This window comes from Notolabrus celidotus, chromosome 1, assembly GCF_009762535.1.
Source record: "Notolabrus celidotus isolate fNotCel1 chromosome 1, fNotCel1.pri, whole genome shotgun sequence".
Classification (NCBI taxonomy): domain Eukaryota; kingdom Metazoa; phylum Chordata; class Actinopteri; order Labriformes; family Labridae; genus Notolabrus; species Notolabrus celidotus.
Window position 1 is genome coordinate 11172833 of NC_048272.1, and position 25328 is coordinate 11198160.

The 25328-nt window shown below is 40.7% G+C and overlaps 1 protein-coding gene across 1 annotated transcript in view; it reads right to left on the reverse strand.

Moving 5' to 3' along the window:
- megf6b (multiple EGF-like-domains 6b) overlaps window positions 1-25328 on the reverse strand; it is a 72035-nt gene that overhangs the window by 44695 nt on the left and 2012 nt on the right. The window contains exons 2-4 of the mRNA XM_034682108.1: window positions 24955-25089; window positions 24019-24128; window positions 15430-15534 (exon numbers count right to left, since the gene is read on the reverse strand). Coding sequence (XP_034537999.1) covers window positions 15430-15534; window positions 24019-24128; window positions 24955-25089 — 350 coding nt within the window. The remainder of the gene's footprint in view (window positions 1-15429; window positions 15535-24018; window positions 24129-24954; window positions 25090-25328) is intronic.

Sequence of the window (25328 nt, forward strand, 5' to 3'; positions counted from 1 at the left end):
ACTGTAACTTGCCCAATGCTGCTCAAAGTGCTCTGCTCATGGAGGATTAAGATGATATAAGACTGAGTCCTGTCTGTAAGATGGGACTGGATCGTATCCTGTCTTGATGTTAGGTCCTGTTGTTAATAAACTAACATAGAGTACGGTCTAGACCCACTCTGTTTGTAAACCGCCTTGCAATAGAATTGATTGTGAATTGGCACAATATATATAAAGACTGATTGATTGGTTGATTGATGAAGGCTTTATTTTCATGAAATAATTGCTCTATGTAGTCTTTTCTTTAAGTAAAATAACTTTTGATTTTACAAAAGACATTTAATGATGTGCCATTCAGGTTCCAGGATACTTTAATGCTCATTTGCTATCAGTTTGAGTGTTTTTCAGCAGATTCTGAACCATTGAATCCAAACAATAATCAGCAGATAGATCAATGCTGACTTAAGTTAAAGATAAAGTTCCGATTTTTTTAGGTAGGGTTGTAAGAGGTTGTTATCAATCAACCTGGTAAAAAAAAAGTAAAAAAAAAACATAGTCCCAAAAAAGGTTGTTTGTGGGTTGTTGTTTTTTTGTGGGGGGGCAGTTTTTTTTTATGTCTTTATTTTTATTTATGTAAAAAAAAGAAAAAAAAAAAAAAGAAGAGTTACATAGCTTAGCTTCCACTGCCTGTTATCTGCTGTACATAATACACTTGCTACTGCTAAGTCACACCCCGCTTAAAAACCCTGAACAGTCCCTTTAATTGCCACAAAAAGATTTAGCAGTTCTAAAAACCATTACTACTTTTATGAAGTGTCTGCAGCATACGCCCTGACATGTTTTTACCTTGCGGGCAGGTGTGTCAGACCATGAGCTGGACTGGATCATGATGAGAGCTTCCCTTCAATAGAACACTTCTTATGTGAAAATGCAGTTTAGCATAATCTAAATCCTCTTCTTATCTGCCTTTTTAAACTACTCCTGTTTTTTGTTAATGTTCACTTCCTCTCATGGCCTGTGTTGACAAGAAACCGCAGACAAACAGCAGACTGTTGTGCTGAGAGAAGCGCTGAGAGGCGGTCTGACTCTTGGGTACAAAAATATCAATCAAGCGAGTCAAGACAGTGAGCCCTGAGATTTATAGTTTCTCATGTTTGACCACAAGGGGTTTTTAAGTAGGACATCAAAGTGTTTAATGCAGTGTTTAAGATTGTTTGGTGAACATTCTGCTTCACTGGGTCCATAACTCTTCTAATCCCTGTTTTGATGATCCAATTCACTGCACCAGGGGGAAAGCATGTACGCACGAGTGTGTGTGCTCGAAGGACCTCACTTGAGTATATGTGTGTTCTAGGATATCCCATTTCCTAAGAACAAGCTGCTTCTCACCCCTGTAAGCTTTCATTTTCTTCTTCTGACAGCTACAATAACAATTCACCGTTGGGATCATCAAACTGGAAACATAGGTCTTGCCTGCTTGTACAGAGATCAGTGTTGTGACTGTACTGGTTTGATTTAAGAAGCCTGACAGAGCAGTAACTCTTTGGAAGAAGTATGTCACTTCAAAAAAACTGAGGATAAGCCAAAGGTTTCTGACTCCTGCCACTCATTTTTACAGTCAGTCAATGTTAAGAAAGTAGGCCAGCTGCTTAGACCTTTGCATGTCTCCAGAATAACATTTTATGATCTACACAGACGAACAGGAGGAGCAAATACCTGCTGGACCTCAGGGGATCAACCCCTGACCCTTTGCGTGTGCTCTATCTGCGCTCTACCTGTTAGGACCTGTCTTTTTCAGCATTGACCAGGCGTTTGGAGTGCCTGGGAAAACACATGGAGGCCAGCATAAATCCAAAAATTACTTGTTATGGTTTTCCAGCCTGTTTCCCTCTCTGTGGCATGCGTGAGATGTTCTGCTGTGGTATGTTCAGGGTCTTAGTGGACGGAAAGTTGCTCTGAGGTGTTTACCTAAGGGGCAAAAGGTGGCAGATACATGACAGTTTGTCATGCTCAAGGTGTACAGAAGGAATAAACATCGAAGTTCTTATTTTTGCTTCACGTGCACTACGTAGTTTCAAAGTTGTTTGAACTTGAAAGGAATCACGGTAAAATACACAACCCCCTGGCGACATCTGATTCAGGGGAAAGGAGATCAGTCTTTATGGAAAAAACCTGCTTTAGCAGCACTGGGATGCATCATCTTTGATTAGAATTAACTTTTTTTTGTATGCATTTTGAGTCTTTACACCTAGCATGGTAGCAGAACAGTCACAACACGATAGGAGCTCCACATAGATCAAGAAGTATGCATCCAAATATCCAAAGAACATTTGTGTTTTCAGTGCAGCATCTCTGTGTTAGGAATCTAAAGATTCCAGCAAGAGGCAAACAAATCAGCCTGGCCAAAGATGAATAAGTATGGGATACTATTAAAATTATGTAAAATAACAAAATACATTTTACCAGAACTTACCAGCACAGGGAGAGCACTTGTTAGTGCAGCTTGTGTTTTGCTGACTCTCCTGCTTCCTTAATGAATCACCATGATGATTCATGAGCTGTTTGGCCACCAGCTGTACAGAAATATCCAGTCATATTCAGTGGAGATGTGCTGAACTGATCCAAGGGTCCAAGAGCTACTGTATATTTTAATGGGACTGTATCATCTACAATGAATGCAGTACTAAGACTTCTTTGTTTTGCCTCTGGATCACATTAGATTGAAGACCAGAGATCATTCTGCCAAATCTAACTTCTATAAACAAACAGATAGTTGGAGACATGTTTCTCTGACTGAAATGTAAGTGTAATACACTCTGACTATAGCAATAACAGCAGAGAATCCGTCTGCTCTGACACAGGACAGGATAAAACAACTACTGTAATGAGATTAAAACTGCTGACTTGACAGGCGACTGACCCTGTCTCATTACATTTCTCTCAGGTGAGCATTTGCTTTTCACACCTCATGAAACATCAGTGAGACGCTGGCCATGCACTGAAAGACAGACAACTCTCGCTTGGACGTTCCCCAAGGGTTTAGAGATTCCTATGTGGAGATAATACACAATAGAGGAGATAATGTTGTAGGAGAAGGGAAAACAGAGATAAGAAGTGAAATGTTTGGCTCAGTGGGATTGAAACGCAGCTGATAAGAAGGAACAAAGGCAGCAAATGCAGATTTGGTCAAATCAGCAGAAGATATGGGAGTAAAAAGGTAGCAGAGATGGTATCAGAGGACTGCTGGCTGATGAAGGGGATCAGTCCACGCTCATTATTCCACTAATTGTATTTTGCAAACTCTTGTCACTGCTAATTTACACAAACTTGATGCCCTCGCCCCCAGCGTGACCAGTGGAGACCTTTCATCAGGAATGCTGTAAAGAGCCTAATGAGACAGGGTGGGAGCCCAGACTCAGCGCAATTATGGGAGATTAGGGTGCTGCACAGGATGCAGTGGCAGGTAGGTGGGCAAGGATGGACCCCACCCTGACTGCAACACACTCCCTCTCATTAGTGATGCCTTTACTGACTTCAGGGAAATGTATGGAAATGCTCTACTTCTCATGGTTTTAGCCAATACATCTCTAAGGATGAGAGAGCTGACATCGAAAGAGGAACAACTAACGGGGTAGGTGATAGACGAGACAAACTACAGCATGCTGAAGAAACACTCATTTTTTCATCTTCCACAGCAAATCTTAACAATAAGGGATACTTTTGACTGTTCAAAGGAAGCAAGATACGAACAACAAACAAACAAACAAAAGAGAGATGTGAGAGTTGAAGGTATTTTCCATTAATTTTTGGAACCTCATGGACTAAAGGATTAGTGAATTTAAAAAAAAAATTGTCATCTCAAAACATGACTTTCCAAACTGAGACGGTCACAGATCTTTTTTTCTGTCTTGTTTGACTTCGTTTTTCTTATACCATGTTTCTTTTATCATACTTTAACTGTAACGAAACCAAGACAAACAGGAGTTCAGAACATGATGTGGAGAATGTGTGAGAAAACATTTGCTTAGAGCCTCTCGTTCTCCCAACAGTGCCTACATCTCCATGACCTCCTTCATTTCAGCTGCTCTGGAGTCACGCTTTACTGGCTGCTAACAATTCTCAAAGGACCGGATTAAACCTTCACATGGCGAAAAAACAGAAAACATGTCAGTAACTTGGTGAATGGTCCATTTAAGCACCAATTTATTACCGATGGAAGGGATTGTACGGTTAAAAAAAATCAAAACATCCTATGAATTATGAGCAGTCTAATTATGTCACCGCTTGACCTTGTTCTCTCTTTAACAGCCCTCATTCCAAAATTCCTCACTTTTTTCCTTCTTTTTAAGATTAAAATCTAACACGTCGTAATTCTTTGAGAGTTAAGTGAAAAAGCAGACTTCAACCTGTTCACAGCCATTTCAGCTGTGGCTGGTAAACCCATCAGAGAGCAAAGGGAAACACTGAAAATGATTTAGATGGCCTGTGATCTTTGTAGACGTTTACTATCCCATTATCAGCCATTTTACTTTTACAACTTTTTCTCTCCTGCTTATAAAATTACTTTAAAGGCATAACAGCCGGATTCTGAGCAGATTACCCAAATGTGGAAATCATTATACTATGGTTATATAACCTAGTGCCCTGATGCCTACCACCTTTTGACCCCTTTAGTGGAGTATGGACTCACCAATCATGAGTGACAAACTGCTACAGCTGGCCAAATCAAAGCTTTACAACCTTAAGGCTTTACAGTCTTCCATGCGTATTTACCTCTGGGAATCAGACCAATATAACTGATAATAACGTGAGTTATGGGAAAGTGTCTGTAGTCTGTTACCAAGCCAACAGTTCCCAATTGTTATGAACAGTAGATTGAGAAAACAGGAACATTTAAGGTGTGACACTCCTGGAGTGCTCTTATGATGAAGCAGCCAAAGGTGGAAGTGAATTTGACCTGGACACAGCTACACTGTAATCTAATTGTGTAACTGGAGGGAATGAATAATCACAGAGCTAAAACTGTCAATCAAAGAATTTCTTTACAAGTTTGGCTTTGGCTTTCAGTTTGCCTTGTAGTCTTAGAAGATGAATTTGGAATCAAACCTCTACTTTACTCAGGACATAAAACTACTGCCGTACAGGCATTGGCTTGACTTGACTTTCCCCTACCTTGTTTTTCTCTCATTATACTTCCTGCTTACCGGAGGTGAGGCTAAGCTGACCTTTGTTGTGAAATAATGCTGTAGATACAAGCCATGTTTGTGTCGACACGAGACACAGACGTAGTCAGGAGCTTTTAAAAACATAAAATAATCAATTAACCTTTGCTATATGCTTAATACAATTCAAATGTTCATGATGCACTCAGATCACAAACTCTTGGCAAAGTGGTACCGGATTGTTCAACCAAACTATCAAGTGGTGGGTTTTTCAGCATGTCCCTCTTGTAGAGTGTCAGTGACAATTCCTCTTGACCAGTCAGTAATCTAGAGTTGCCTTAAAGCACCCGACCAGATGAGTTTGAACATTCACCAATGTGATCCCAAGAAATCTGGCAGCTATTGCCATTAGACAACCAATAATAGATTAGATGACAGCAAGATGAGTCGATCGAAGTCCAGTTGTAACACAGCTGAAATGAGGTTTAAATTTAAGGTCTAGCTTCAAGGTTTTGCCTGGGAGTTCTGCTCATCATGATTGGTAGATTTTTCACATCTAATCAAAGACAACTTCAAAGAGCATAAAAATGATGACTACAAGGGGACAAGAGGAAGGAGCCACGATTACTTAGCTGAAGCTTACGCAAGACTCAGCAGTGACTTGTGTTCTCCATCAGCATATAAAAATGTGCATCAAATTCCAAGAAATGCTCCAAAATCTACTTGCCTACCATCGCCAATAGGATTTTTTAGTGGTGCATACTAAAAAAGTTGCCAAATAAGGTGCTGATACAACACAAAGCTGGAACCAAGGCAACACCAGATGCATACACGTTTTGTGTTAAGGAAACCTGACATTACAGCTTGTAAAATTCCTTCAGTGATAGGGCTGCAACCAACTTTAACATTCTCCCTAGGCTGACAGGAGATGCATGTGGATCTCTTCCAACCTCATGGACCTACATTTTTTTAATCAAATTATCAAACTTCAATGTAGGAGAAAGGAAACTTTCCCATCTCTAGTAACGAAGACCACAACATATGTTTCATTTTTGGGGCACTTCCTTGTGAAAGCGCTTGGCTAGCTCAGCATTGAGGTTTCCCAAATGTTTTCCTTAATCCTAAGTGAAAACTGTTCAATGGGACTAAGAGTTTGGGGATTTATTTTTACAATAGGGAGGCTCCCAAGGCTGACACACTGAAAGCACCTCTCTCATTACATCCTTGAGTGGTCCTGAACATATCGGGAGCAGACACACTTTGTATTAAGCCAAAGAAAAAACAGAGTGTTTCCTTACTGATCAACCGAAGCAAACTCGTACATGTTAGAGTGAGCGGCATGGGTGAAATGGTTTAACTGTACAGTAAATGGATGTTCTCCTTTGCAATATGGCCCCATGTAGACCATAACATGACAGCAGCAGTGTCACTGCCTCCGCCTCCTTTCACTCTCTGATTGGTCGACAAGCAGCAGTAATGATAGCAAGCAGCCAAAATTTTCAAACAGGGTGAGATGCCAACTAGCATTCCGGCTGTGCATTATCAGCAAGTGCAGTCGTGGAAGTTCGAGGCTGCGCTAAAAGGACACACACATGTCCAAGTGCTGGCTTGACCTTTGACCTCCCTACCCCCCTGCAATCCTGAGCACAGAGGGAGATCACGAAAGTCACTACTGTCACATAAATCAGGATAACTAGGCACAGAGTTAAACTAATTATACAATTTTTACTGGTCATGTTCTACTTTATAAGACTAAAACAGACAAGCACATCTCTATTGCCTTGTTGCAAAGTCCTGCAACACTTCTGGCTAACATGCCAGTGATGTGTTAACTAGGATTTAACATCTGGGAGACATAAACCACCCACATCTTCTGGTCACATTTGGCCTTAATGTGCTTATGTAATTACCATGCAAAGAAGGAATAAACCTTGCGTGCACAAGCAAAAGGAAACCTGCCTGTGAGCAGGAAAGATATACACATTATAAAAAGTCAACAAACACGGAGCAGTTTAAGAACTTTCAGGTAATTTGCTAAGTCTGCATTGAGTGAGGTGAGAGAAGGGGTGATGAAAGGCAGGTTACAACAGGCCACGGAGGAGCTGGAGGAAAGACCACTATTGAGTTTGAAATAATTGCAGAGCAGAGCAGGAACAGAGGTACAGCAAAGTGCAAATTCTGAAAGCATCATCACTCACCAAAACTACAACATGCAAACTTGTCAGTTTCTCAAAATAAACTGAAGCACATATTTTTCACTGAGAGACTGATACAGCAAGAAAATGATGTGTAAGGTCTTTTGTGCTAATCAGATAATGCTGTCACAATAGGTAACTGAAAAATAAATAATGACACTATGATTGTACGTCTGAAGTTTTCAGCATCTATCTTTTGTTTTGCACTGAAGTTCTGACCAGATGACCACAGTTCATTTTTTTATACTTCAAAGGTTCTGCGCCAGTCAGGTGTCCTTTAACCAGACAATGACTTCTCACAATAGCTCCAGGGTTGTTGTCCTGACCTTGCTACCATGCTGACAAGCATGACACTGAACAATGCATCTCCTAGATGGAACCAAAGAAAACAAAGTGTTGAGAGAAGGCCTGCAGGACTGAAAAAACAAGGCTAAATGTTATCTCCTATCCTCACTACAAGTGTTGTAGATTTAACTGCAGAAACGCTACAGCGCAAAAATAATTCACTGGGAAGTTACAAAAGATTCTTGTATTACCTGCAAAAGATTAAAACAGATAGAACTATTTTTAATGGGAAACAGCACATAACAGGACATTTATTATATATACTGTATGATAAAATTGAAATTCTGAAGTGGAGGCTAAAGTTTGATACTGAAGTTGGTAAAGCTAGTGTTGGGCGTGAACAGGTGGTACTGTTATAAATTACACGGAGCTCTAGTGAAAGTTCAGTCAGGAAGAAGACTCATTTCTCTGCAATCACTCATATTTTCCTGCAATCATAAGCCGTGCTCATCACCTGGTCATATCTATCCACTGCTCCACTCCCTCCACTTTCTTTTTCTAAATATGCTTTTCTCCTCCTCCAGTTCATGCCACTGTTACGTACGACCCTTTACCTCCCCGTCACCACCCAGTCTTCACGTTTTAATCAGCTATAGTATCACATCAGCCTTAGACAAACCTCCACCACTAGTGTCTGAACTCCACAGGGGGATAGGTTTTACTGCCGACACCTTTTAACTACCTTGAGTTTAAGTGCCAAAAAGACTCTGACAATAAATCAATATCACATCAACTCTGTAGAATAAATATTTACTGTTAACTCACTTACTTTTCTCTTCTGATTGAAATGAGTACTCCAACTTTTCACTACTTATTTACCAATGTGATTACAAAAATGCTGTTCAAATGTTTAGAAAGGGTAAGAAGTTGTTTGATATGGGATTCAAGGTAAGTGTTTTGCCACTGTGCTATTTCTCAGCACCTCACCCACTCAAGTGTGGGAAGTGTGGGGGACTCACGTCATGCACCAACAGGCTTAGTAGAAGTAAGCTGCCTCAATGTTTAGATCTCCAATCATCTTATTATAAGCCCAACTGAAGCTGTGATGACATCATGCACATTCATTTGGAGATGGTCTGTCTGGATTATTGGAAAGGCTGTTCCTGGTATGAAGTTCCATCTCTGGTTTTAGCTCTGGTTAAAAGATTGAATCATGTAATGTGTTATTAATGAAGCAAACAGAATAATTTAATTGTAAACATTTCAAATTATGCATTTGGTAATAATTTGTTGAATTTGATAAATCCAATTTTTGTATATATATCAAACTTCTTCAATAAAATATCAAATTTCTAAAAATATTCATAGCACTTCTTATATTTTTCGAAGTAATTCGCTTTGTACAGTGCAGGTATGATTCAGAGTTCATTCAAATGATGGTCTTGCTGGATGTATGTAGGTAACCCAACAGATGGTTTGAAACACTTTGACTAAAAGCCTCTGACACGACATGGCTGTGGCTGAGAGAGGCTGCCTGGGTGCCTGCTTTGAAGTTAACATTACAGTATAATGATGATGGTGATGGCCATCAGTAGACAGACTGTCTTGAGTGATTTCTAGAACAAGCTGGTCCTCCTGGCACCGCAATGACCCCAAACCCAGCCGAGATATGAACTTATGGTTAAGAAGTCACAGGCAGCAAATCAGATAAACTTGACATTATAGCGGCAACAGAGAGAGAGACCTCTTTCAGCAAAGAAGTTTGGGTCAACAAAAGCCCAATCGTCATGAATTAAAACTGTGGGAAAGGAGCAAATAAACAGTGTGTTGTATATCAGGTTTGTCCTTTTGGAATTTTCTCCTTCTTTTATGAAGGATTTAAATTTCTATATATCTGTTTCAAATAACTCCAGTTACACAATCCATCAGTTTTATGCATTCTGGAAAACCTTTGTTTCACCCTTCCCCACAGACAATGACACAATAAGCAGCTTTAATGGATGATTCAAGATTCTTGAAGAGAGACGCTTCAGTTTCATGTGACAAAAAGTGTCTGCCCGCCTTTCTGTTTGTCTGTCTGTCTGTCTGTTAGTCTGCAGCTGAGCCCAGATGTCAGCTGGTATGAAGACATCTGCTCTGCCAGAGGTCTAAAAGCTTTGGAGGCTGTTGATCCCACACTTGTCTGCTGATGACAGGTTGAATACCAAGTGCATCAGGCAACAAGTGACTAAATCCCTCGAGATAAAGACAAGACAGAGAGTTTTAAAGGGCTCGGGAGCGGAGACAGAGTTAAAACTACGTAAGCACAAGTATGTAGCAACAAAAAACATTGCCACTCTATAATAGATCCATTATATTCATGTGATTATGTTAAATCTTATAAATGGGAGCTAAAGAGGCTGTTTTTCCCTTCATTAGGCAGCTATTCTATATAAAACTACAGCTTAGTCTACTAAGATTGTATTATTATGGGTAATAATAGCTAGCAAAAGAATCATATTCACATAGGACTGCTTCGTTCAGAAAAAGAAGGTGATATAAAGTAAGATTCAGGACCTTAGAACACTTGATTATAAATTCTCAATGTCAACAAAAGTTACTGCTTTAGTTTACAGAGCTGAACAAGACAAGTACAATACACATGTACAATGATCTATCCTGAAAAGTCTACATCAGTAATGTAAATGATATTACCATAAAATGATCTACTGTACAATGACTCATTCAAACAAATTTCATTTATTGTCTCTAAAAGACCAGAAAAGTCTCTAGGCCCCCGTCCTGGCTTAACTACAGACTTAAAGCAGTATTATAGAAACTCTTTAATTATTGTCTTTCACATAACCGAGATAGAACGTGAATAAAAATCAAAACAGATGACAGCCACAGACGACCATCGAGAGCGAGGCACTAATGAGCCCCTTTGAACGACATAAACACACACCAATTTCTACAGACAAACATGGAGGAACCACATCAAACACACTTGGAAGGGATGTCACCACATCCAATGGCAGAGGAATGATTGCACTGCCGAGAACCATCAAAAGAGATTAAACAATGAGTGAATCTCCATACACGTCCCTTGGCCACATCCTCTGCTGTGGCTTCAGCTTTTATGTAAACATGACCACAGCGAGCAAGCTGTGATTGACAGCTGTGGGAAGCCTGTACACCGCAATAGCAGTAACCAACAGAACATATAGATTCTGCAGCCATATTTCTCCAAACGTCATGTGCAGGCAGAGAGGCTGTGTTATTATGTGATGCTGCTCCCAGGTTGGGGAGAAAATTTGACAGATAGTTTTCATTTGAATTCAAAAATATGACGCACAGTGAAGAGGAAGGGTATTATTTCAAATAAACAAAAACTAATGTTAGCATTCGCCCACTTCCAAGCACTGGCTTTAAAGCATTAAAGTTGAAGAATGAAATCACTGCTTTTGAAAGATGTGAGTGAGAGGGCAAAACAGCATGTTCCTAGCTAATATTAGAGTTACCAAAGGAGAGGCGGAATGCTAATGCTGCTTATGAGAGAGTATGAAGACAAAGAGAGAGAGGAAAATTCATAACATTTGAAAATAAAACATATTGTATTTGATTGTTTATCAGCTAAGATAATTTAAGCTTCAGCAAGCTACTTAACCACTTTATAGTCAATATAACCAATCGCCAATTACACCTTTCCTATACTATTGTACAACACAGAAGGTACAGTAACCTAGTGGTGGGCGATAATTCAATAGCGATAGTTATCTCGATATAATTTTTCTCGATATAAATATAAAACATTTTGATAAAAAAAATTAGATAAATAAACATGTAATTACACCGCCGACCACTTAAAATGGAGGGGGCGCTAATGAGCCTAAATCGCTAGTTGCCGCCCAACATTAGACAGTAGTAGAAGAGGCATTGAACAGCCAATCATGTCGTGGGGTGAGAGGTTGGCGGGGCTTAAAGATGTTCAGAGCGGAATGTAAACACAGCTGAGACGAGGGACAGCAGCACGGAAGAAAACTGGACTCTGCTTTAACTACTAACTTAATACAATTCATTAAATATACTTACAGGATGTGGGTAAGGGAATAACACAGAGACAACTTCTGCTGTTCCTTTTTGAACACGTTTAATGTTCACTGCGACCGTAGTACAACGGAACACCGAACGACAATGATGCATTCATTGCACTGTTGGAAACAATATCACTCTGCCTGTAACCCTTAGTAATCTTAAAGGGGAGTGCACAACTAACAACCATACTCTACCAAAGTAATACACAGTGCACAATTTGATATATATGATATATACACAAAACACCTGCTTCCTGTTAGCACCATCAGAAATGATGCATTCAAGAAATTTATCAGAAAACTAAATCCGGATACAAACTAACAAACTGTCTGGTTTCTTCAACTTTCACTCAGGACCAAAAATCTGCATTTAAATTTAAATGAAATAATGATTTGATATTTACTGTGATAATTATCAATATCGACTGATATGAAATGTTTTATCGTGATAACATAATTTTCAATATTGCCCAGCCCTACAGTAACCATTCGCATTTAGCAAGTTCCTTGCTAATGGTTCTAGCTAGGCAGCTGCTGAGAGCTAATTTTAGCTAAAGTATGATGGAAGCTAATGGTTAAATGCATTGGTCTAGCTTGAGAGACGGGCAAAAAAAAAAATGCACTGGCAAAGATGAAATTGTAACAGTTCACTCGCTCCTTGATAGAGCTCAGACGCTCCATCATCTAAAGAACAAAGATCCTTGTTGAGGGCTCAAAAATGTGACAAAGTAACTAAGCTGTATGTGCCTGAATACCATGGTGTTTTCTATGATGGCTAACTATAGTATATCAAAGCCATCATTAGTTAACAAAGTCATTCATTGGGAGTGATGTTATTGCTGTTCCTCAATTGAGACACTTTGTACTCAGCCTGCAGCTCTTCCCTCTGCCCTCTTGACTCTGAACTGACCTGTATTTGGCACATGCAGTACCTCAAAAAAGAAGGGACAGCTGGCAGAGTATTCCTGTCTGACTCCCATCCTCTTAAATGTTAACCCCCACTGAGGCAGAGTCACCAACATCCCAACACCCCATCATCCTGCAGCCCATTCTATGCCAATCACAGAGTAATATAACTGCCAAAGAGTTTACGGGCTGATAGCCTCCAATAGTGGGAGGATCAGGGTATGGGCGTTAACTGCATAACTCTCCACTAGCAAGGGCCCCTAGGTGCCCACTGTTGACAGCTATCATTCAAATAGAAGAACAATGCGGGGTGATCTAAATGTGTGGAAGGGAAGGAGGGGGATGTTGATGTTTGAATTGATATCAAACTGTGGAGCTGAGGAGCTGCCTGAAAGCAACACTGAAGGGGATTGAAACCAACTTAATTGTTAGCTTCACTGATATACAGTACAAACATTGGAAGTTGTCCTAATGCAGACTGCAAGGAGTTACAGTTACTTTAGGACCTCTTTCTTTGTTTTTACAATGCTTTGATACCACTACTTGAAACACAACTGAGTACCTTAGTGTCAAATAAAGATTTACTCAACTAGTATTTATTCCATTTTTTAGAAGAGGTAACAGTATGTTTTCCACCAATAAATGTGTTTGGTGAGTTAGTTCTCTTACATCTTCAGAATAGTTTTCTAGTCAGAAAAAGGACCTCAAAAACTGGACCAATGGTTAAAATCAGACAGCACAGATATTTCTTTCTTTCCCTTTATCTTTGTCTTCTTCACGCACAAGAGGATATTTTGACAGATTCCTCATGGACCGATCATTTACACTAACAGCTTTGACGTTTCTTCTTGTGCTCTGTCTGTCTTGTGTCACTAAACAGACATAAATCAAATACATCTGTCTACTTTACTGACAAATCTTTCATCTACTGCTGAGGGTCAAAGGAGTTCAAAAAAATCATTCTTATCATAACAAAGGAATCTAACTGCAAAAAAGAGATGTATTTATTCCAGTAAGTAAACAACAGACATCTTAACGTTTGTTTTTCACAGTGAGGAGTAAAGGTTGAGGCGTATTACACCTCACTGTGCCCCTGGCCCTTGCTTCACCTCAGTGCAGCATGATATACCATATTAGTCACAGAAATATGCCAGTCCACTGCAGTGCTGCTCCGTTCTGTGAAAGCTGTGATCAAAGTGACTCATGGGCCTTGCTCAGAACACAAACCCAAACTGATATTTTGGCAAATACAGATTGTATCTAGGATGATTTCAGGAGGTCTAGCCCGCTAAAGCACCACATGAAATATGATTTTTGCAAAACCAATCCAAGCAACGTTTGCAAGTGGTTTGGAATGCAATTCAATTCAATTTCTACAGTCTGGAAGCTGTCGATGTTCAAACTAGATTTCATAGTGTCTTTCGTGTTGCTTGGCAAGTGACAAAAAACAAAAATGTGAAATCCAAAGAGAGGGCAGTGCTTAAGAGCAGTTAAGTAGTATCAAACAGATACTATGTTAATCTACAATTCAAGTTCAAACTAAATAAAATGTGCTGGAAGAAAATGCAAAGATTGTGCAAAGGGTTGCAATGCAGACAAATAGTTGATTTTAGCTTAAGTCTCACCTCTGACAAGGAAAGTAGGAAACCATAGTTTAGACTTTTAGGGTGGCCCCTGGGGTGGCCAATCAGACTTCCATCCCTCTTGACATGCCCCTTTATTTTGAAGCTTTGGGCTTACGACCAAGATGCCATGTTTGATGAGTTCACAGTGAGGACTTTTTATAACAGTGCAGGCAGTTGGTCAAACCTCACATATCTCCAAGACTCTTGATTGTGCAACAAACACAATGCAATCATTCCTTGGTGTTAAACAGAGTATAACCTATATCTAATTGTGTTTATGTGTTCAATTACCTGTAAATCTATACAGTAAATTTTGCTGAACACTAAACTCCACATTCCACAGGTGGCTTCAATCTTCTTAAAGACCTATGCAAGGTAATTTGGGACCAGCTTGAAAAAATGCAACCAGCAGACTTAAAAAAAAAAACCTCCACATGTGTGTTTTCATTGATCCTCTATGCTTATCATTACGTCTTTCATTCATGCATGAAGTAATCAAAAGTAAGCCAGTTTAGCTTAAGTAGCACACACCCCTCTGGTGGTATAGACTCTATACCACCAGAGTGCTGCAAGCCTGATCATAGGTCATTTAAGTCAGTTAGAAGTGTGTTAGAAGGTGTCAGGAGGCTAAAAATGTTGCAGCAGAAAACTGCTGAAAGAATCACATGTGGACAATGCTGCTGGTAAGATTGGAGACGCTGGATGCTGACCTTAGTATAGCTAGACTATCGTGACAGATACGGACCATGACTTCTCCCGTCATTATGAACTTGTCTGATGTAACAGTCTGCAGTGTTAGAGACGGCCTAATTTCAGCAGGAGATAGATTATTCTGGTAGAAAAGTTGACACCAAGAAGAATTTCCTGTCGTGTGGTGTTATCAGAAAAACAACAGAATCCTCCGCTGTTTTACTTCAACAGCTCAGAATTTAACAATGGGGTTGCTGATAAAATACTTGGACTGCTGGTGAAGAGGCCAACTGCTGATGTGAGGAGATTCTCATTAACTTGCTGAAACAGAGCTCAGCGGAGAGACTGAATGAAATGGAATTGTAGACTCATGCAAAGAGCCAAAAATATATTTTTAATCAAGCAGCAAGCTGCTATCAGTTTCAATCAATCCTGTGGAGAGTTTTTATGATTTCTTCTTCTATTATATCTATTCCTCATCCTTTATTACTACAGTCAGGATGTTTCCACTCACCATACTGGCAGCTGGGTCCGTTAAACCCTGAGGAACAGTCACAGAGCTGCGTGGATCCCTCCCGACACTGGCCCCCGTTGAAGCACACACCGTAGCTGCACACAGCTGCTCGCGTGGACAGACAGTCATAGGAAAAGAGAGAGACAGGAAAAAAAACGTTAGGGGAGCAGACACCTGGCTGTTGTCATGACATGTCAACATCTGCAGTTTGCAACGCTGACCTCCTTCTATCAAATCCTTATCATCAGCCTGTTAACTCCCGACTTAAGAGGAGCCGTGATTTGTTCTCCATTCACACCAACCAATGTCAGAGGAATCCACAGCTCGGCTCTCAGCAGGTTTTTTGCCAAGTGAAAGAAATTTCTGAACTCCATTTTCACAGAAACAGAGTGTTTAACATGAGTGGCAGCAACAGCTTGAATGAAAGAAAAGGAGGCCTCTTTCCTGTGCACTCCAAGACCTGGGAATAACTTTGATTGATTAACTGAACTTTCTTCTTTGTCCCAAGCAAGCGATCATACAGATGTGCACAGGTGAACAGTGGGATAAAATCACAGAGCCACAGGGTGTGCGTGGCTCATCCATCTCTCTGAGCCAGCGGCCCTGTGTCCATAAATCCATGTAAGTCAAACTCGTAAAATTCAAGGAATCCAGGACGCATAAACAGCGTGTGCCACTGGGTAGCTCAGAACATGTGAATCCACCATCACATTCCACACTCTCATCAATCATGACAGTCCTTAGCCTTAAACTGTGTGTGTGTGTGCTTGTAGAGTACATGTATGCTGAAGCCTCCCTGTGTGTGTGCTTATCTGATGTGCATGGAGCCTAACGTCCCCGTGGAGTCAGACACAGCTGTTAAAGCCAGCCCTGTTGTTTGCACTCTTCTCGAGCAGAGTACAGTTCTTAGTGATGACAGCAACAGAGGATTGATGTCTATCATTGCTCTCTCTGACTGGCAACATGTGGACGCTGAGAGTGAAAAAAAGAAGAGGAATTTAGATGCCAGTCGTTCTCTCAGATTGTGGAGAAACCCTCTGGAAGCTTGTTCAAGAGAGCATCGTTTGCCAGATCTGCATTTTTCTGGTCTTGTAATCCAACCAGAGGCGGCATGACCAATTATCGCACCAGGCGCTACTGGCTCTGAAGACATCTATTGGCTAAATGGGCATAGTGATGGAATCAATGGACCTGGGACAATTCTAACAGGAAGTTTTCACATGATACAAGCACTTGAAATGTTTTCAAGGGTCATTTTTATTATTGCTGACTGTATGCTTGTCATGAAGCTCACCTCCTCCATTATTACAGATGAGATATTTAAATCTAGAAAATTGAAATACATGTCAAATAAATGTTTCTAAAACATGTTCTTATCATACTGATTTATATGCACGCGATCACCTTCTGAAGAAGTTCAGTTTTAGTCATTTAATAACAAAAAAAGAGGAGGTGTGACATCATGATTGACAGCTTTGTTATTAAAAAATTGGGTAAAAGTGGCCCCTGGAAAATTCATCACTTGATTTGCAGACAGGAGGAGGAATGGTGAAAGACAACGTGACTAACACTAACACGAAAGTCACTAGACCTTCATCAACTGTAAGTGTCGGCTTCAAATCAGCACAAGAATCTGTTCTGCTGTCAACTGTGAAATGTGTGCTTTGGTTAATGGAAGAGGCATGACACCAATTCCACGGCAACACCAGTCAGGTTGCTTTTGCGCAGACTCTGGCTTCAAAATAAAATTAGTTTGGTTTCATTTTTTTACAACATGACGCACCATCCATAATTATACACAGTCAATGGTTTAAACAAAAGTGAAATCAACAGGACTGCTGAAAATAAAGCCAATAACACAGTAAGGTGGTTCAACCATCAATCGGCAAAAAGTTTAACGATTTAAAAAATTGAGTTGATAATGATCATTTTAGTTTATATTTAATGAAATAACACAGAATCCAGCTTCAAACAGAGGTTAGGGTCAGGCTAATGAAGTGAGGAAACCAAAAATGTAAGGTTACAGCATCTGACTTGAACTGCATCATTACTGTGACAGGGAATTACATCACATTTCCAGACAAAGGAGAGGAAAACATGAAGAAGTAATCCTGAATAGAAGGGCCAGAATAATTTCATCCATGCCTCTCTGTAGATTTCACAGGGCTCAGCCTAAACATCCGCCTGTCGTCTGGCTTCTTCCTCAGACACCTGCTCAACAACTGGACCATCCAGAGAGTCGACAACAAATAACCCACACTGACACAACACTATGCACACAAGATTATCCCTTACTTTTCATTAAAAAAAACAGCAAACATCAGATACATCCGTGCACATTCTCAAATACATCCACGTTCCTGTGCTCAGTACTTTATCTTGCCTAATTTGTGGAGCCACAGAAATCGTACTCCAACAGGAAGACCGTCTCAGTGTTGCTAATCTGCACATGATGACTTCCAGTTCCTCAAGATTGCGCGGCTGCAGAAGATATGGCACAGAAGTAGTTCAATGTACATTTTCATGGCTGTCCAAGTTTCTGTGGTTATCTAGTGTAAGCGGATTTTGATGTGGTGACAGCTACAGAAGACAGGAGTGCTAGAAAAAAGTCTGACTCAGGGGTAAAGTTTAATGCACAGTGTCAAATAGATCCAAACCCTTCAGGACAGTTATATAACAACAAGCTGTGAGGATCAAATTAATGAGACATTCCACGATTGTAGTGAAAATGTTTCAAATAAACTAAATTACCAACAACAAAGTAAAAGGTCAGATGTCCCTCAGGGTATTATGGCTAAGTGACAACATGAAAAATGTACATTCCCCCTCCTGAGATGTGAGACTCAGGATTGTTGGCAGCTGACCAGGGCATTTTTGGGCCGCCCTCGTTTTGAGCCCTGAATGCTGCTTAATCTTCCCTGAAATAATTATTTAATGTGGCATGCAGCGTTGCATAAAACTCACTCTCATCTGTCACTGTGAAAGCCTCTTCTCTGTTACAAAGACACCTTCACAGAGAGGATTAGCAGCTTTTACAGAAAGAGGAGGCAGAACGGGCAGGGTCAGCGACTCGCTCAGAGAAACTGAAGCAGGTGTCACCCTTACAGCTTCTGAAGGAGATGACCACATTGACAGAGGCAGCCCTGTGTTTGTTTTGGCTCAGTTGATCCGTTTAACCCCCAGAGTGCGACCCAGAGGGAGTCCACATTTAGGGCAATTCACAGACACAAAGGCCTGCGCTCCGGGCTCCATTTGGTGCCATAATTGTTACGCGCGCAGCAGAGCACTGTATTTTAGGGTTACAAATCATGTTTTGCTGTGCTAAGGAATGTGTCATTTCAAAGAAAACCAGGGCAAGCTATGTGAGATGTTCACTGACAGATTTCTTTGAAAGACTTTGAACACTATTTCATCCAAACACTGGGTCAGTTTGACAAAGCAGGCACAATAACAGCTAGCCAAACTGTCTGGGTATACAAGACCCTGCAAGTGGGAAATCTGAGGCGCTTAGGGAAAGCTATATTATACTGTTTACCTAGACAGTTGCAGAGGACGGCTGGCCTTATTTCAAAAGATAACTCCCACCCTTCAAACTGTGAATTTCAGCTTATCCCATCTGGATAACTGAGATCAACAAGTCATAGCAATACAGCCCCAGTCCTGTGTGAGCTAAGTTCTGTATGAATCTCTGCACATTTTATCTTGTTTTTACTTACTTGCACTTCTAAACTTGTTTTATACATCATTTTTAAACTAACTGATGGTGTATTTCGTTTCTGGCCTGTTTCTTTTTTAGCCTTGTTTTTACTACTGGCTTTCTAGTGTCTACTCAGGTTACTCTTTAAGCATTGAGCAATGGTATCACTTTGTCTATCATGTCCTGGGCTATTGATGCATGATTTAAAGAAGGCATCGCTGTAAACCACATTTACCTGCAAGTAAAAATAAGGACACCTTGACTAACATAATCTAACCTAATTTAATCTAACCGATAAATTCTAACCTCACATAATCTAACCTAGCGTAACCTGACCTATAAAAATCTAACCTAATCTAACTTAATCAGACCTAACTTCACCGAGATAACATAACCTCACTTAACCCTACCTAACCTCACCTAACCAAGCATTACCTAACATAGTTTAATCTTACCTAACGTAATCCTGCCTAACCCTAACCTAACTTAATCGATCTTTATATCAATTAACCCTACCTTACCCAAACTAACCTTAATTAACCTACCTCACCTTCCCTTACCTAATTTAACTTAATTCAACTCTACCTAACCCAACTTGACCTAACTTAACCCCATCTTACCTTAACTAACCTTACCTAAAACTAACCTTATCTAGACTAATTTTACCTAACATAACCTAACCTAAACTAACTTAACTTAACCTAACCTAACTTTACCTAACATAACATATCCTAACCTTATCTAAACTAATTTTTACCTGACTAAACCTGACCTTACCTAACCCAACCTTACCTAACCCTTGCTAACCTAAACTAACCTAACCGCCACCCTTGCTAACCTAACCTAACCTGACCTAACCTGACCTAACCTAACCTTACCCTACTTAGCCATGGCCCTCAACACAAATTGTATGGATACAGGTAAGTTGAACAAATCTTCAAAGCTCAGCCTATGCAATCATTGTAATCCCATAACCAGTATAACCATAAACCATGTCAAAAGATGAAAAAAAAAAAAGTTTTATGTGTGAATACTTTAAATACCTTTAACCGTTACTGAATCATGTTTATCTTCAATTAAATTCTGTTTATGTCTGTCTGAACCTTTTGGTATCTTTTTTTATCCCTTTTTAAGAGACTGGCATGGTCTCTTATCATAATAGTCCAGCAGTAGGTCGGCTGCACTAGATAGAACTTATTTAAAAAACAGGCATAAATTCACACTTTCATGGTGGTGGTTGGATGAAACCCTCTTCACACAGCTACAGTCAACATCCCGCAAATCCTACCACTAAAAATGGACAGCTCTATCATCTCATTATTTGAGTTCTGTGTCTACTTCTAGTCTGGGGTTTCTGAAAGCCACATTTGCTCACTAGATTCAAACTAGATTAAGAGTAATTCCACAATCAGCCCTGATTACAAGTTCTCCTCTTCAGCCAAACAGACCTCATTCTACTGAGTAAACTGGTGTGTGCTTGCATACTTGATGTAAGTCCCAAAAACTGTACAAAATGTGGTAGCTTAATTTTGTTTTGATTATTCTGTTAACCTTGCTGCTGTTACTCATTAGCTCAAAAGAGCTCTCAGAGGCAGCACTTGATGAACCAAACAATCTAAATTACATCACTGATTTGGTGAGCAATGCCCCATGTTATGTTTCAGTCTGATGCTTCTTGTCTGTTTGTATGTATGCATCTTGGTCTGTGCCTGTTTGTGCACAGCTACTCACAATTCGGTCCCCATGACCGCAGACATGGCTGCCACTGTTTTCCACGACAGAAACACACAAACATACACAAAGAGACCACCCACGGCTAGACAAGAGACCATTTCCTCTTCTTTCTGGCTTCTGGGCCTATATCAAATGTAGCTACTTTCTCCAGCCTGCTCCCACCACAAAAGGAGGCCAAGTTTCTATTCAGCAGCTAACGAGGATGACAAACTGAAGAAACCATTGTACCCTGCTCCTCAGCCCTTGTCACAAAGCGTATTGTCGCTGTCAATCAAAACAACTGCTCGTTTCCACTCCCAGCCAACCCCAGCGTCCATGCTTAGCCTGGCCTGTGGCTAGTTGCTGGGGTAAAAAGGTTGGACTCATTAATTAAGTGGTGCTCCAAACGTTTTAAGTGGAGGAAGTCGCCACCATAAAGTCAAGCGCTCTTCACCTTCAGGAGAACAAGAGCTAGAGTCATGGAGCCAATTGGTGTCTTTACAAAACACACAAAAGTCACCTTGGATGCTCTCAGAGGTTTTCAAAGGCTGCATTCAAGCCTCCACATCATCCAGCTGACTCTGACTCTTTACAGATAAAAGCCATTAGAAGGTTTTTTTTCCTTCTTTTGATTAAACATACATAAGATTTTGACATCTTACCTTGGAATTGAAAACTTTGATGAGCACATTTTCAAGCTTTTATGGATTGAATTTCTCTTGATAAATGTACCATGACATAATGAATTTGTCTGTAACATTCAGCTCTATCTAACACTTCTGCACATAAGCATACCTACAAGGACAAAGAACTGCAAAGACCTTGGTCTGTCCTGCCACTTTGTGCATTTTTTGCAGTAACGCTGGAAATCATCAGAGCTTGGAAACAAAAACTTAAAATTGCAAATATTTGCAAACCACTCTCGAACTCTAAATCGATTCTATTGTGTGAATGGAAAACTCATAAACTGTCATAATTACATGAAAGGAACCTTAAACAGAGATATTTTGAAAAGAGAACAAAGGTGGTCAAAATGGTGGAATAAAATGTGAAAATAACCAGATGTTTACTGAGCAGTGGTGGTATATACTTTCACCAAATATGTGACTAATTACGCTGGGCAAAGAATGCAGGAAAGAACAACAACTGAAGGAATTCACTGCAAGACTGCGAGAAGACGTCAACATCTGCATAATGAGTGGATACAGAAGAGAAAGAGAAAGACAGGTGAACTGAAAGACAGGCAAAGTACTTAACTCGTGTAGCCTCTTCCCGGCCGCTGTGTTTGCTGTGTCTACATCATGTTTAGAGCCTCAATTCCATCCCGCTGCCTCACAATGACCACAAATCATTAGACTAATTACCAACACTGACATTTTATTAGGGAACACACACAGAGAAAGAGGGGCAACACAAGAGAGAGAGAAAGAAACCTTAGAAGTGCCAGGCACTAAATCACTATCTCTGCACAAAGCATTCCCATCTTCACAATCTTCCTGTCTTTTAGGGGTTTTCAGAGGATTTGCTAAAGCTGTACATTTCGCAAAGCAGATTTTCCCTTTTGGATGTCAGAGTTGCTGTTGAAAACTGGCCCTCAGATTGCATTGTGCTGACTGAGGTACAGTACAGATAGTGCACAGCAAAGTGCGCAGGGGTGAGAGAGGGAGGATTGTGGTGTGAGCTTCCTTTTATCCTGGTTCAATGGCTCAGAGAAAAGGGTGATTAGTTTGTCCCATCTCAAAGCGCTGGCACGTCTTTGGTTACAGAGATAAAAGCTCTCGCCTCACGTCGAAGAGAGCAGCCATTGTCACACGAAAATGAGAAACAAAACCCCACCGTCTGCTTAAGTGAGGGGAGACACTGGGCAGCCCTGAGGAATGTCTCTCTCAGATATTTCTTTATGAGTGCTCTGAAATGAGTCTGGTTTGTTTTAAAAAATGACAGTGTAATGCTTCCTTGTATAATTTAATACTGTAACCTTTTCCTGAGAAACAAAGGGCTCTTTGAAGAGAGCAGGGATGCCATAATAAGACACCGATGACAGGCACATCCAGGAGATCTTCTCCCACTCTCTATCCCTGCCACTTCTCATCTGCAGGCTATCCCACAGAGCACCGGGCCTGTGCTAGGGTTTGAGTCGCTCAGGGTTTGGTTCTGGGAGTGAGGAAGCTGGAACTGTCTATCGGACAGGGGACAAACTGTTTACAGGAAGGCTTTGCCAAGGGTCTCTCTAAGGTATGCAGGCTATGTGATCTGGATCACTGGCTGTAAAATCCCATCAAAGGAGGCTTCTTGGTCTCAGCAGTGTGAAGCTAAGCTTATCCACAAGGAGATGAGCTGCTGGCAGCCCCACTGTGACCAACAGAACTACTTTTCCATACATGGACCCGAGGATTGAAATCACAGAGGGGAGATTCATAGGTTGTTTCTCTTCCTTTTGTGCGCGTCAGCAGGTGGTCTCCCCAACATGAGCTGATGGGTATTGTTTTGGGGGCCTTGACTGTGAGTGGTTGGGGTAAACACTCGAAGGGCTTGTCTACTTTAATATCCGTAATGTAATCCCCTGACCTGCACTGCCATGTCACACCTCTGACAGAGAGGAGTGGCATGACTGTATGGACGAGAGCCAAGATTGAAACATGGGACCACAGCATGGTTGGGAATGTGGACATTTGGAGCTTTAACTTACACTTCAAAGTGCAAAAAAGTCAAGTCCATGCTGACTACCAGACAGACTTTCTATCATAAACTAGAGCCAGGATTGTAATTGTTTTTTCTTAAGTGTAGAACAAGACACTACGACCACGCAAGCCCCACCTTAGAGCAAATGTCAACACTCGAACCCTGTCAACACTTGAGACTTTTTTTTTCCCCCACTAGCCTCATTTCAACTCTGTGGGGCTTTGTAACTGTGGACATGGCACTGACTCATAACATCTGCTGAAGGGTCTGGATGGGCAGAACACCTCTTGACCTTTTTTGACTCTTACTGAAAACCTTTCAATCATAGGTTTGTACCAAGGGTGGGGTGATGTTTGAAGCACACTTCCCTCCTGCTGAGTCACTAAAAGACAGATCGCCTTTCAGCAAACATACCTACCTAGTAAGATTAAAAAAATGGTGAAGGTGATTTTTTTATACTTTACAGGGATAGAAAAAAGGAGCATGGGGATACTTACGATACAGACATCCTGCTTCTCCATTGAGTTGGGACCATCCACGGCAACACTTGTACACAGTCTGATAATCCTGTCTGTACACTTGTCTGTATGCGGTGTAGTACGCTGTCCTGTCACATGAAAAGGAAAGTTAGAAACTTTGCATTTAGAGTAAAAAGAAACAGCAACATACAGAGAAATTATGTGGCAAAATATGGCACGATAATTTCGGATTTTCAATGTGGCTAAATACCAGTAGATTAGAAAAACAAACTTTGACTCCAAGTTCTTTAAGTAATATCCACTTTAATGCTCAGCAAACATTTTCCCAGACTTTTAAAGCTACTGTTTTTAAGTATAAGACTCTCAGACTTCAGAGACCGTTGTCTATCCCTGTACTTTAGGACCCCTCTCATTGCTCCACAGTCATTGTGGAAACACGTTTTGTTTACAGCGAGTAATTGTGGCCTTGGCTGCCTTCAAAGCAGCCTTTTGACTTTGTAACACGGTAAAAGAAAAAAAGAAACACACAGGGAAAGCTAGCATGACCAACACAGAGAAATATCCATAGAGAAGGGCTAAAATGCTAGCATTAGGGCTCCTTCAAAGGAATGCTGGCTGCAGTGACGCCTGCGTGTTAAATAGAAAAGGGGCTACACCTTGCACTTAAAAGGGTATGAGAGGTTCAAAGCTGTGATTACAGAACATCACTGAAGATAAATAAGGTGAGATCAGGGAGCTAAACTCACTTTGCTTGATACTTAGGACTTAAGTGAAGGATCATGCCCTCTCTGATGAATTCTTTGGCTTGCATGACTCAAAGAGTAAACACAGAACCATTAATTAATGTGTTGCTCCAGCGAGAGCTCAAACACGACATCCCCTGCAGGTGAACGTGGGAGTGTTTGTACGAGTACAGAGTCAGACATTTGGTGTACAGATAGGTGTATTACTCACCTCCTCTCGTATCCCATGCACCACGACTGTCCCACACAACCCTGCTTCCACACTTTAACCATGCGTGTGAAGGCCTGCACGCACGGCTGCCTCTGGGCTACCAGCGTCACCTCCCTCTCCACACACACATTAGGCCTGGAACAGAAAGAGTGGTAAAAAAATACTTAAGGTGTCAAGATGTTCTGCTGTGATTTTACAGATGTACAGATGACAGCTGGGACATTTACAAGTTATTTAAGAAATGTTGCAAAAAATTTACAAGTTATTTAAGAAATGTTGCAAAAAAAAGTAATGTTGTAACTAAGAGAGATGGACTTTCTTTTAAACATTTCTAATGATGTTATGCCTCTGAGGGAAGTACCTGTGCTGAGGCT